The sequence below is a fragment of the Chaetodon trifascialis genome, chromosome 7 (genome assembly GCF_039877785.1).
Source record: "Chaetodon trifascialis isolate fChaTrf1 chromosome 7, fChaTrf1.hap1, whole genome shotgun sequence".
In the NCBI taxonomy this organism is placed as follows: domain Eukaryota; kingdom Metazoa; phylum Chordata; class Actinopteri; order Chaetodontiformes; family Chaetodontidae; genus Chaetodon; species Chaetodon trifascialis.
In genome coordinates, this window is record NC_092062.1 from 17,624,598 (window position 1) to 17,638,518 (window position 13,921).

The 13,921-nt window shown below is 42.5% G+C and overlaps 1 protein-coding gene across 4 annotated transcripts; it reads right to left on the minus strand.

The window, feature by feature from the left end:
* Window positions 1–759: 759 nt before the first annotated feature.
* Window positions 760–13,395, minus strand: esrp1 (epithelial splicing regulatory protein 1). 4 transcript variants are annotated; one of them, XM_070967254.1, is made up of 16 exons: window positions 13,070–13,395; window positions 12,475–12,633; window positions 12,234–12,350; window positions 11,757–11,868; window positions 11,082–11,225; window positions 10,396–10,450; window positions 10,168–10,278; window positions 9,928–10,060; window positions 9,740–9,782; window positions 8,701–9,020; window positions 7,637–7,861; window positions 7,293–7,545; window positions 5,621–5,807; window positions 4,250–4,391; window positions 3,616–3,738; window positions 2,021–2,084 (listed from the first exon to the last, which is right to left on the minus strand). In XM_070967254.1, exons 1-15 carry the CDS (start codon window positions 13,199–13,201, stop codon window positions 3,637–3,639), a joined length of 2,235 nt encoding a protein of 744 aa, XP_070823355.1. In that variant the 5' UTR covers window positions 13,202–13,395; the 3' UTR covers window positions 2,021–2,084; window positions 3,616–3,636. The 4 variants fall into 4 exon arrangements, with proteins under 4 accessions (XP_070823354.1, XP_070823352.1, XP_070823355.1 ...); XM_070967253.1 differs by lacking the exon at window positions 3,616–3,738 and having other exon boundaries at window positions 760–2,084; window positions 7,305–7,545; XM_070967251.1 differs by lacking the exon at window positions 3,616–3,738 and having other exon boundaries at window positions 1,720–2,084.
* Window positions 13,396–13,921: the final 526 nt, after the last annotated feature.

The window sequence follows — 13,921 nt, forward strand, 5'->3', positions numbered from 1 at the left end:
ATTATTGAAATTAGTCATATAGTAATACACCAATGCCCAATTTGTATAATGCAAATGGTCATTTGAAACTACAGAAACATTTTAAACTAGGTTAAAATGGTTGCACTTATGTCTGGGTTTGCACTTCTTTGCAAAGAAACACTTTTTGACAACAATAACAGCTTTCGGAACTATGTGTAATCACACTGCACTAAACTCTGCCTATAAAGTGATCAAAGTTAAAGCAAAAGGAAAAAGTATTTCAGGCTTTGTTGTGTCGGTATTAATAGTGTTGCTGTGGCAGTTTAGACTGTGTTGTCTGTGAGTGGGAGAATGCCTGAGTGTGTTTAAAAGGGATCAAGTTGGGTGGGGTGCACAAGATTGTATTACACAATGCCAAATCTGTCCTGAGGGGGTCTGACATGGTTTTGTGTGCCTTTATTCTCTCTTCCCCCTCCTGCAGTCTATTCTTTATGTTTCCACCCAGTCAAAAAAAGGGGCTCAGATAATGGGTTTGGTGTGTCTGACTGACAATGGTTTCTTTGCCAAAGCATGTGTGTGTATGTGGGAAACATGGAGGTAATCACCGGGGACAGTGAGAGAGTTAACACAGTTTTGCCTCCGGCCACATTCTGTCATCAGACAGCTCCACCTGTGTGTTTGTGCTCCTGCACTTCACACGCCCTCCCAAAGTACAGAAAAGCACAATAAGTACACGGGCAAGTGAGAAGAAACACTCAGAAGGCAAAGAGTGAAATCAAACCGCTGAAGGCTGGCAGACTTCACGTTATGTTTATTGTTTGTTTCAGCATTACCACAGCAGGACGTCCTGAGCAGGAAGTGCTACTGTGGGGCATGTGTACAGCAAAATGAAGACCAAACTGCAACTTTGCAGGGCGCAAAAATGCAATTAAATTCACAAGATACATGTCAGAGGTGTCCTGAAACATTTCTTTTGCTTCTCAACTTTCCACCTTCTCTCCAAATGATGTTGTTAAAAAAAGAGAAATGGTGAAGAGACCAATTTACTCCACTGCATTTCCCACAATGGTGTAGATGGTGGTGAGAAGACAAGGATAGTGGTGGACTGGTGAATTTTTGCAGATTTATCACAGTAACACATGTAATAAAATCCGTCTGAAACCACCTCTGGCTCCTGAGTTCACTCAGTAAGCTGAGAGCTTGTGACACGAGTCCTCTTGAAGAATGCAACCCTATGGTTAGGTTACAGAGAACTGGGACTGTCCTCTGCTCAGATGTGAGTCCAAAACAAAAGGCAAGACAACATTGGCATTACACAACATAGAAATGCGAGCTTCAGTGTGAGATGTCACATTTTTGTAAGTGAAAGCTGATGTGACGATCAGACTGTTTGACAAACTCACAGTGTAACATACAGTATATGTTATCATTCAAAGATACTGCTATAATATTCATTAGTAGTCTTATTGATTAGCAGTGCATTGATATTTGGCATTATGTAAACATCTTAAAGTTTTACTAACTTCTTCATGCACTAAAGCTTCCAATACAATCACTGTATTTGTGTCAAATGTATATAAACACATAAAATGCATTGCATAAAAAGATTAAGTATTAAGACTTATCAACACAGCCATGCATAATACTCATTTTCATCTCTTTCACGCTAAAACACACTCACGCACTTTCACTCTTCACAGAGAAGCTTAAGGGAAAGATTTATCTCAGTTTTTACTAAGTCATAACAGTGATTATAATATCATAACATGTTAAAAAAAAATCTCTATAAAGCTTTTAAAATACACACTGTGCAATATAAGACAAAAATGCTATTTCTGGCTAAGGCCACAATGATTTTTGTATAAAATACATTAATTTCTGTTCTTATAGATATAAATAACACATCTAAAATACTATTTTTTAAAAACCTAACAATACATTACAAGTCTTTGACCAAATTGTCGCATGACCTTTGTACATTTGCGACCCTACAGCAGGGTCAGGTCCAGGTACTGCCCCGCCGGCTTGGTCATGAGAGTGGGGAGGGACATGAGAGGAGCGTCGCCTCCACTGGACTGACCAATCAGACTGCTGCTCAGGAGAGAAAGGGACTCCGTGGGACTCTGGAGGGGGAGAGGAAGGAGAGTGTGGGGTGAAGAATGGGAAGAGAGACAGAGGAGAGTTACACTAGTAAGAGTGTTAAACGCAGAGAGCTTACACCAGCACCAGCACCCATCACCTTTTCAATCGCATGAAGGCTGTTATTTCCAGTCTATCATTACACTACAACACCACCCACTGACCGTTTGCAAAGTCCCGTCCCCCTTAGTTACTGTTGCTACGCCTGTCAAGCTTTCCATTCACGGCACATAATACGATTTGCAGTACAACTGTCCCATTTTGATTTTTCCTTTCAGCTATATCCTCAATGTTGCTTGACGTAGAAACGCAGGACTCTCCTGTATAATGAAACAATCATGAAGGTTTTCATTAGGACCAGCAGTTTTAATTATTTCAACTGCATGTCTGAGAAATCATGCTCCATCCGTCATTTTATCATGGTGGACGGCTCTAAATAGCACCCATGAGCCTCAGCCACAGCTGCCATGAAGAGCAATCCAGTTAGAGGCACGAATCAGCAGTTGATAACAAAACGCCACAGCTCCTGAATTTACCCGAAGCTGATGCCAAAATGGAAAAAAGTCAACGGATTTAAACTTCAGATAACAAAATAAAATCTGTTACAGCTTCCGCCCACTGTTAGCACATGACAGAACTTTTGCCAAAATGCAGCTTGGGAGTTGGAGTTATCCTCTCCCCCCAATTTTTTCCGAACACAAGCTTGTACCTTGTACTTTTTAATCAAAGAACCAGATATTTTCTACGTAGAGAGTTTCATGCTGATCCAAGTCTAAGAAGAGCTCCAGCTGTGCGTCACATCACATTGTCTATGGAACAAAAATAAATGGGACTTTCACTTCCGGTAACAGGAACGCCCAAAATAACTCCTCCAACTTGGCATCTCTACTGGTCTTTGACTGTTAAGTAAAGTTTTTTCGCCTGTTGCTTGGGGATTTTATCAACAGCTCACTTTACAACAGATAAACAGCATTTAATCCATTACTTATACTTTCACTGTTGTGTTTTTTGTTTTTTTTAAAGGCGATAGAAAGTAAAATACTGTCAAAACTCAAGAGAAACCGAGTGAATTTTATTATAGACCCATTCAAACCATTTTGGTGTAAAGCTTGACAGATGTGCTGTATCGAGTTATGGTTAAGATATGGCTGGACAATTGTTGTTCAGTGCCGGGGCTTAGCGAACGGTCAATTAGCCCTCTTGGCTAATACTGTAGCCCATGAATAACTTGTAGTGGCCAGTATTAAAGCAAACTGCCACAGTCTAACAGTCTGTCAGAAAACAACCCTGACAAAACCCAAGAATTAACTAAAATCCAAGGAATTTCCTCTAACCACTCGATCCACTCAAAATTTTGTTCATTGTTACTGTCAAGTGGTTAAAGGAAAACGGCCTGTCTAAAAAGGAAATATTGCCATTGTGTTGAGCCCTGGAACCCCTGGTGACCAATCAAGACCCAAGCCATAGCTACAACCCCTGTTAATCCTCCTCACAGAGCCCTCGACCAATCCTTACCTGCCACCTGCCTCAGACACCTTAAATACACACCCACTCTTTGGGCTGTGTAAGCAGTGTCCCGGCCGGGTCGTGAGCATGCACATGCCCGTGGGCGTGCATGAGAGCATCCTCTGGGGTGTACTGTGATGTGAGGAAGGGGGAGGAATGACAGAGACAGGGGGCTGAGAGACAAGCAACTACAGACACTAATCTAAAGGCCGCATGGACCTGTAAACTCCAGCATGGTGGTGAAAGAGGAGTTTGTTCATGGAAGAAAAATACTGTACATTCTCAGTCCAAGTCCGTCTCTTAAGATTAGTGGAAACTCTCCTTTATCGTATCCCTGGGATTCTTCACTTTTTCCCCCAGTTTAAATAAGACCTCAGTTCCTCCAATTCAAGTCTAAGCAAGCAGCAGTGCATGTGTGACAGAACAGGCAGAGTAGACAGGATAAACTAGTTTGATAGCCTCTGGGCAAACACAGTGGATGCCTGACAGTACACACCCACAACAGAAGGAGATTTGAATACATCACTTGGATCCTACAGAGAGGTACGTCAGCACTGAATGTACAGAGGATTTACATGTGTAGGAACTTTATCAACAACTAAGTATTAAGCACATGGTTGATTTGTAGAGCATTGACTCTTACCTGATATCCCTGCACTGCATTAATAAGATCTTTAACTCCATTGCTGTTGTAGGTGAGACCTGGCATGCGCACCAACCCCCCTGGGGAGGAGATGGAGGAGGGGGATGGGAAGAAACCTACGGTGGTAGGTGAGCCAGGTGGACTGGAGAGAGACAAGAGAGAAGGCACAGGCAGGCTGCTATCATGAAAATATCTCCAAAAAAACAAACTAAATGATTTGAAAGCCGCATGTTTCTCAGCAAACAAAGAATATATGAATCACAAGACTGGGAGCAACTTTGGGCGTCGTCTCAAAATGTTTTCTCAATGACAGAGGGCTGACAAACAGAGGTCACTGATGTTTACCAAGATCTCTGATAGCACACTGTTCAGTTATTAACTACCCTTGTTCCAGCCTCTCTCCTTGGCAATACACACAAACCAATGACAAGCTTTTTCCACACTGTACTCTATTGAAGGCGGATGTGCAAACAGAAATACACCAGATAAAAGGAAAAATACAGTAGGGTTTTTAATGTAAAAAAGTACATTTGTGGGATTTTTTTAATAGCAATTTGCTAAAAAATGCTGAGCAGTTTTTGACTGTCTGTGATATTTCACAACTATTAAGTAAAAATTTTGGAAGGTGTCGCAAACTTGCAAACCAACAAGTTTTTAAAGGGCTCACCAATATACATAACATATAAATGGCTCTAGTGAATGTAAAGACTATCTTGAAATGTTTTGGTGCACTTGCGTTCTTGAAGCACTTAATCTAATTGCTAATTTCCCTACGCTTGTTTTATCTGTGGTGTTCCAATGTGTTGGGTTTTATCCATCTGTATTATACTTTGTTTAATGCATTATGTGCATTATTAATGAATGATTTTACTATTTTTGTCTTTATGTTTTTGTTTAAGTGACCTCACTACGACAAATTCCAGTCAATCATGTTGATATGGCAATAAAGTACTGAATGTTGAACCTTGACTTCATGATAATACCTCTGCAAACAGAAGGCTCAGAAAATCAAACACGTAAACAATACCGGTTTAGTTTCTTATTCGCTTACTCAGCAGCACAAAGCTCACAGGTAAACAATGTCTGACAGGCTCAATTCAGGAAATACGGAAGTCCATTAGCTCCTATGTCTATTCATAATAGTCCTGGAGTGATTAATTTTATGGATGAAAGCAAGCCCTCAGAAACTGATATTTCTAAAATAATGATCACGATACATCATCAAAAAATTTCAGCATCAATATGGTTCAGTGCTGAAAGTATTGTAAAAACTAATATTCATCCCATTGAGTAAAGTTGTGGGTGTTTGACATACTGTGATTTTTCCAAAACATTTACATTTTAAAGCATTTTAATTTCATCACTGCTTACCTGGGGTAGTAGGCCGTGTAGTTCATGTACAGCTGAGCTGTAGCAGGGTAGTAGGCATGTCCTGGTGGCAGGTGGCGCGGGCTTAGCAACACCTGACCCATGGGAGGGTAGAGGGCAGCAGCAGCAGCAGCCTCTGTAGGCAGGACAGGTGGAGCAGGGGCGAAGGAGTAGGATGGTGGAGATAAACCTGGAGAAGAGAAAACAGAGGGAGAGACAAAATACTTAAAAACAGACAAACAGAAACAGACACAGTCATGGTGAAGTCCGGTCATTGTTTGTTTCTGAGAGAGGCGCTCATGCAAACCTGCAAACAATGACCACTATCACTCAGCCCCTGACACATGTACAGTATGCACGTCTTAAGGATGCGTTGCACTGGACTGTGACTCACAGACCTGTAGCCAGGTGAGCAATTTTCAGGTGTGAACCCAATCATTCCATACACTAATTGTGTTTTGATACATCACCATCCATGTAGCTCTCTTGGTAGCTAATTTCCAAACATGTAAGAACTTTTGACTGACTTAAAGGTAAAGCGAATCAAGAGTTTATGATTGTAAGTCTTGGTGGTATTTACGATAGTCCTGCTTTCCCATCAGCAAGCTTAAGTGTGTTTGATAAATGCATGGAGCCCTCTATACATCCAGTATTTGCAAAATGAGAGTAACATTACTCAACATGAGACACTGTTAGGATCCCAGATGTGGGTCTAGATATATTCAGCAGAAAAACAAGTTATATGAAGTAAGACCCAATTTCTACATACTGTATATTTGCCATTTTGGGTCCATCCATAGTTTTTGGTGTTGCTGCCTGAATATTTTCCCCTTCTCTAAAATCTGTTTTGGCTGCAGGCTAAGTATGTGGTTCTGTGGAACAGGGACTTTCTATCTAACATGCACTGAAACATGCATGAGAAATTTTATCTTGTCTTAACATGACCTCACAACTACACACGTCTAGCCTTGAACTGCTGTGTTGTAAATGTTTTACATGTGAACATTTGCACTTTGTGTTGACCGCTTTTACCTAAATTTTTACCTCTTTTTGAAAACTGGGAGTGCACAAGTGCACATTTATCAGACACGGAAAACAAAGCATATTTCTATGCACCAGCGTTTAGCTCTGCCCACCTTCCCCACAGCTCCACTGATTGGACAAGCACAGGAGACGCACACACCTGAGATGTGCTGGTTTGCTGAGGCTAACTCCCACAACCACTACTACCAATCTGATAAGACTGGAGAGTTGTAAGCCATTTTGCCAAATTATTTACTAGCTGACTTGCTTACACTTTTCCAACCCTTACAGATCTTTGTGAATTACTAAAGCAGTGGTAAGGTAGTAAAATTAAGAATGAGTCACAAACATGCTGCTGAGGAAGATCAACTACAATCAGAATGTGGGGACACAGGTGAAAAGGTAGAATACACAGTTAACACGTGAGGTTTCTCAGTGCATGCAGATTGGTAATTAATCACACTAAATTACAAAGAGGTACCACACACACGGCAACACGCTCTCACACACACTTTTGAATCCTCCTGGTTAGACCAGATGTCCCCTGCCTCCCACAGTACTAGATTGGAGAAAACCCAGCAACTCTGCCCCCACGGCAGGAGCCCACCTACCCTGCAGTCCCGAAGCACCCCCAGCTCCCAGCAGCACTTACGTCTGGACTTACATGGCGGCGGGCTGAGCCCTGTCCCATTCCTGGTCCGGGTGTGTGTGTGTGTATGTGTGTGTGAGAGTGAGCCTCCCATCAGCACCAGGCCCATCTCATCAGCGCTGCAGGGGAACACCTCCACGTAACGGCTGTTGGACCCACGCTGGCTGGACATCACGTGTTTGTGGAGCCGCTGTGAGGCCTGAAGTGCTCGCTCTGCTGATGTCATCTGGATGAAGCAGTCACCTGATGGACGACCCTGGAAACAGACACGAGGAGAAATGACTCTGCAGCATTGTGAAAGTAGGCATGTGAGTCCGTGGGTGTGTCGGGGTGGTTATTGCATGTACCTGCTGGTTGAGGACCATGTGCACACCATGTGGTCTGATATCGTGTGTAAACTCGCCCAAGAAGGTGAGGATGTCTTCTATGCTCGCTGTGTATGGCAGCCCCCTCAACCTCAAGCAGTCCCTCATACTACCAGGAGGGGGCAGGAGAGACACCGTGGGCAGCACTGACACCAAGGGAGCAGGAGCAACAGGGATCAGAGGGGCCGATGAGTACCGGTTCAACACCTAAAACACACACAGTCGCAAATTACATACTCTACCTGCAGCGAAGACAGTCAAGGAGGCAGATCTGCTTTCCAGTGGGTCATGTTTAGGGAAGCCTTTCTCCCCTTTCTCAGATAATTTGCAGGACAAAAACACCTAAAATTATACACTCAAACACCGTAATATTAATATTAAATATTTAAAATGTGTGTGTGTGTGTGTGTGTATATGTATGTATGTATGTATGTATGTATGTATGTATGTGTGTGTGTGTGTATTTATTTATTTGTTTGTTTATTTATTTGATTTTTTTCCTTCTTTTTCTGAATAAACAAGTCTACGCTTGCTTGCATTGGAGAGGACCAGTAAAACTCAATGGTCTGCCATACATAAAAGCCTGGGGAAAAGCCTCTGCATAGATACGTATGTGGGCTGTGAGCTTATCAGCCCACAGCGATAAGAAAATTAGTCCACATGTGCTCATCTCAACCAGAGGGAGAAAGACTGGTGAAGACCAACAAAAGAGATACAGACTGGTAATCTTTCACAGAGCATTTGTGTGTACCTACATACTTAAGGAAACACACACACAGTCCATCTTGCTCTACAGGTCCCCAACCCTTAAGCCCATAATTCCTACAACTAAGTGAGTAGAAAAGAAACACACCCACACATTGTCACGCTCTGCTGTGTGCACACACAAACACACGGATAATCCCTAAAAACCCCCTTCTTGCCCTCAAACAACAAAAAGGAGATCAGAGAGACAGAACTAAAAAACCTTAATTCAAAATAAAGGGACACAAATATCCACACACTGTGCAGAAAGCACAGCCACATCCAGGCAGACACACACATACCTGTTGGACCTCTGCTGCTGTGCTTTTGAACAGCTCAATGTATCTCCTCCCCAGGATTTCCTTGTGTTTCCTCAGAGCACACTGGGCGTGTTCCTCGCAGGCAAATAAAACAAAGGCATCGCCAGTGGGACGTCCGTCTGGATAGCGAACAAATAGGATGCCGTCCTTCCCTCCGCTGACTGGACACATCTCTTTAAGGCCCTCCCCCGGAGAGAAAAAGGTGAGCACCTGCTCGTGTGTGGCGGTGAAAGGAAGACCTCGCATCCTCACTATGATCTGGTCCTCACGGGACAGAAACATTGCTACCTCATTGGAGGTACCTGGAGCACACACAACAAAAGACAAAGACACACATATTTAAAGGTATGCTACATATGATTTTCCTAAAAAACAAGGTATCGACTTGTTTTAAAAGTGTTTGCGGGGGTGTTTTTCTACAGAGACCCTGCCACAGCCTGTATGTTCTTATTTCCTTCTTATTTTGCTGCGGTCTGGATGTTTCTTGGCTGCAGCCTTTCAGCGGTCGGTGTGCAGTCCCCAGCCAATAACAGCTCATAGGTGAGGTCGTGACTTTTTTTAAAAAAAAAGGAAGGAACTAGGTGCCAGAAAGTTAGCAGTGTGTATCCAAGAGGAAGCTGTGAAAATGCCAGCACTGAAAACTGTTTAACCAACAGTTCCCCCATACCTTTAATCACAATTAAATAAACAGAAATGATAACGGCGTAGATTTCAACAGCATTGAGGTTTCCTTCGGGAAGCGGCATTCTGTGATGTTTAGGAGTGCTTTCCATTGCTAAGAATAAACTTGACTGTTATCTCTTCATGGTTTTGAGTGATGGATCTCCAGTGTTATGATGATAAACATCAGCATCAGGAGGTTTGGTCACAACTGCTAACTGTTTTTCTGCAAGTTCTGATTTTCTCTCCGAGATGACGAGTGGGCAGTGAAACATCTAATTCATAAAATGTCCAGCCCAAATATTTCTCGGGGTTGCTGGAGAATGTGTGCATGTGAGCACGTGTGGTTATATCTTCTCACCTCCTGCTATCTTCAGGAAGTCCTCTCCTGTTGCTTTGTAAACCTGCCATTAGAAGGGAACAAGACAGAGATTATTGTCACCACAGAGGCAACAAATAACAGGAAAGGATATAAGTGATTAGATTAGGTGTGGGTAGTGTGGTTGATTGACTTAATTAGCACTGACGAGTAGGGTTCGGACAGATTACCTCTATGTATCTGTTGCCCATGTGGTGTTTGTGTCTCTGCAGCGCCAGGTCTCTGTGCTCCTCACTGACAAAGCGAACGAGAGCTTCTCCGTTCCTCCTCCCCTGAGCATTAAGGCACAATGCAGCCCCTCCTCTGTACAACACCACATATAGAACATTATAGAGGATGCTCACCTTGTGCAAACAGCAGGTTTCAGTATTTATGATGTTGACTGACAGGTTAGTACAGCAACAACATACTTGGCAATGTTGAGTCCTCTGAAGAATCGAGCAATGTCCTGGTCAGAAGACTGCCATGGCAGCCCTCTGGCTCTGATCACTGTGTTGTCGCACACTTTCTCCATCTTACTGCTGCACATGCACACACAGACAGACATATAGAGATGTTAGCATGGCGTGAGGGGCCTCAGGGTTGATTTCAGAGGCAGAGCACAAAAAGAATATTAATCTTGAGAAAACTCGGCTCACCAAGTGCCAGTCTCAAACTTCTCACTCACTCTCTCCTGGTTAGAGAACGTGTGGCCTGTGCAGGGAAAACTTGTTAGATAACGGGCTTTTAAAATCACAAATTAGACCACATAAGTGAAGCAAATGACAGCACTTTGTAATGAACACAATGACACTCTGAAGTCCTCTTTAAAATGCAGACTATATATTGCATTTATGAACCGAGATTTCACAGAAATTAACACTATGAGCAATTTACTTAAGGGCTGCAAGTAACAATTATTTTCATTGTGGATGAATCTGCCAACCATTTGTAATTGCATCTCAACTGATGGACTGATTGGTTTGAAATAGTGAAAAATGCATATCACAATTTCCAAGAGATGAAAATTACATATGCAGGTGTCTTTTTTTGTCCAACAAATGATCAATAACCAAAAGATATTCAGTTTACTATCCTATACGACAAATAAAGCAGCAAGACTTCACATTGGAGAGGCTGGGAACATCAAATAATTGGCATTTTGCCTGACAATTGACAAAAACAATTAATTAATTTTCTGTTTCAGCTCTAATTTTGATCTTGGCAGTGCTCTTCAAGCATCATTTCTGATCTTACTTGTGAGCACACAATGTGTCAAACTGACAAACAAATTCCTAATCTTTCACTTTTTCTCTCATTGATGTGATTCATATATGGTACTCACACAATGGCTCAGAAAGCAGGGCGAGGACAATGCTGGCCATAATCTGGACCTGCTGCACTGCGATTTCTGCAGGCAATATGGCTGATGGATCCAGTGTGGCTGAGGGATCCCACATGGCGGGCATATCAACGGGTATACTGAGAGCTGAGGAGGACACAGTCAAAGAAAACAAACAAGGCAGAGCCAAAAACAGTGGAACGGTTCGGTGAGAATAAAGGTGCCGTGATACACGATGGTGTGTGATGGGTGTAAAATGAAAAAATGGGTGAAAAAAGATGGAAGAAAAAAGAGGAATTAATGAAGAGCACAAAAAACAAAGCACAGAAAGCGAGGCAGGACACACACACACAAACACCCGGAGATGTAAGTTTTCCTGTTCTAGTGGGTGTGTGAGGTTTGCCCTGTTGGCTAAACACACACTTGTTCACTGTTTCACTAGCGCTTAGTAAGGTGCTGCCATTGTTTCCCTATTTGCATTTCAAAACCTCTAGTCCTGCCAACACCCCGTGACTTACAAACTTCTAATATGTGCATGCATGTACAAATTGTATGAACAAATAACCAAAAACTGTCCAAAAATACCATGTTACACATTAAATGCATTACACGTATCAGTGTAGCTCACAGACATTCACTGGCACACCATTCGCAAACAGGTGACATATTGAAGGATACACTCTGCCATGAGGTGTACATTCAAAGCCTTGAGGTCAGATGCGGGGAAGTGCCTCTTGAACTCTTTCCGAAGGTCATAGAATGAATAGAAACTGTCTGGGACCAGGATGTTCTGGAGGAGAAATGCAAGGATGTGAGCATGTGGTCCATCAACAGCTGCTGTTTTATTGCCATCATATCGCTGTTTGCTCAAGCCGGACGAGTAGTGACTGTGTCACATCAAGACGTGCGGGAGAATTTAATCAGCTTCATTGTGTGGTGGTGTTTATGAGTGCACGTACGGTATGTGCATGGGTGTGTGTCATTAGACAGGTTGCTCTGCTGTAGATCAACTTTCACCGCAACATTAAAGGCAACCAGGAGCACAGTGCTGACACAACACATCCCTTTGTGACTGTGTGAAGTGCTGAAGGTTTCTGCAGCAGTGAGTGAACATCCGCCCTGGCTGCGAGGCGTTCACCCGACCAACTCGCTCACCTTGCTTGCGGCCTCGGGGTGAATCACTTGACGGATGTGGAGCTGCCCGTCGGTACACAAACACACCGACGTGCCTGCGCCCGCGCTGTTCACCTCGTTTGTCATTTGTAAGTGAAACTGCAAAAACAGGAGTCAAACATTTAGAATAGAAAGAAAAAAACTTAATGTGGCCTTGAGTGTCTCCACCAGCAGACAGAATTGTGACATAATAAAAAGCTTAAGACTTCAGAGAGTTTATTACCAGGTTTAATGCTGTCTCAAGACTTGTGGCCGTGAAGACGCAGTCTGCTTTGGATCCATTCTCCTCTTCCACGCTCTCCTCCACCACATCCTCCTCCTCTTTTTCCTCCGTCAAGTCTGAGAGGTCAGACTTAATGAGGAGCTCATTCACCTTGCCCAACTGGTTCAGGAGAAGACAAAAACACATCCGTCTTGAAACAAGCCTACATAGAAACTGACAAGCTGTAGGCTGATATAACACCGTTAAATGGCTGTAATGCAGATCTTTATTTGTTATACATGATCACTTAGAAAAACAACAAAAGCAGGGGTCTGTTTCAGGTGCTTGTACTCCCAGTATACTGTAAAACCTGGGAGGCTATATTCAACTTATAAATGTAAGAACAACCTTTTGCAGACCTAATCCTACAAAAACTCACCTCACTCACCTGTTTGTTGAACAATTGATAGACAGCTGAACATTGTTATATATGGCTGCCGTTTGTATTTGAGTCTGTTCTCGACTTGAGTTCAGTTTACCTGCCCACTCCACTACATTTCCTGCTTTAGAAGAACAATAATTAGCTGTAATAAGTAGTGCAGTAATAAGTTTTTACCTTTTTGTTCTTTACATCCACCAGCTGCCAAACCAACTGCACGAGCTCCTTCTCGTCTGATCCCAGCAGCTCTCCGCTCGCGCCAGATGTGGCGGTGAAAACCACCACCAGGTAGTCTACCTGCGCCGTCATCTGAAAACAAACCCAGCCAAAAAAAAAAAAAAAAAAATCTAATACTACACAAAAGTAAAGGACAGTAACTGAAGATACGCCAGAGAGGAGACGCGAGGGACCCGAGAGGACTGAACACCTTTACTTTGACACCTGAGCGCAAAGGTGAGCTCCGTAAATCCAAGTTTCGTCGCGTGTGAAATTTTACGTGAAGCCTCCCGTAGTCACCATCGCGGAGTAATGGCTGAATGTTCCCCGTTTTTGTAGTGCGTCTACCTGAGTGACCACGTGATTCTTTACCTGCCTCCTCCCTCCGTTGGTGGTTTACAGATTAGGACGTGGCAGACCAGGGAAGACAGAAATATTTGTATCTATGCATAATCATTTGTGGTATTTAAGTCATTTAAGTAGGTTATTTCCTAGTATGATACTTAACTTATACTTATACTTATCAAGAGTATCATGAGCGGTGACCTGTTGATGAATAATCAACGCACAAAATATGAGAATGTTGAGTTCCCTAATAACTAATAGACTGCCAACTATAATTTTCTCACAAGTTTGCCTCTTTTGTGTTTAATATATTTAAAATGGAAAATAATGACATTTTCTCTCATATTAAAAGTTTTAAAGTATATTAAAAGTGAATAATAAACAAAATATAATGTAGGCTACATGTAAAAATCCACACAAAATTACTCCAGAAATAAAGTCTTTCTATGTAAAAATAAAATAAAATAA

Bases quoted from the DNA above. Each gene is read 5' to 3' on its own strand.
- esrp1 (XM_070967251.1), bottom strand. From the start codon at position 13,201: ATGACGGCGCAGGTAGACTACCTGGTGGTGGTTTTCACCGCCACATCT. The intron at 11,869-12,233 runs GTGAGCGAGTTG...TTTCTCCTCCAG, and splicing joins ACCCCGAGGCCGCAAGCAAG to AACATCCTGGTCCCAGACAG. The intron at 9,783-9,927 runs GTAATCTGTCCG...TTCTAATGGCAG, and splicing joins TGGGCAACAGATACATAGAG to GTTTACAAAGCAACAGGAGA.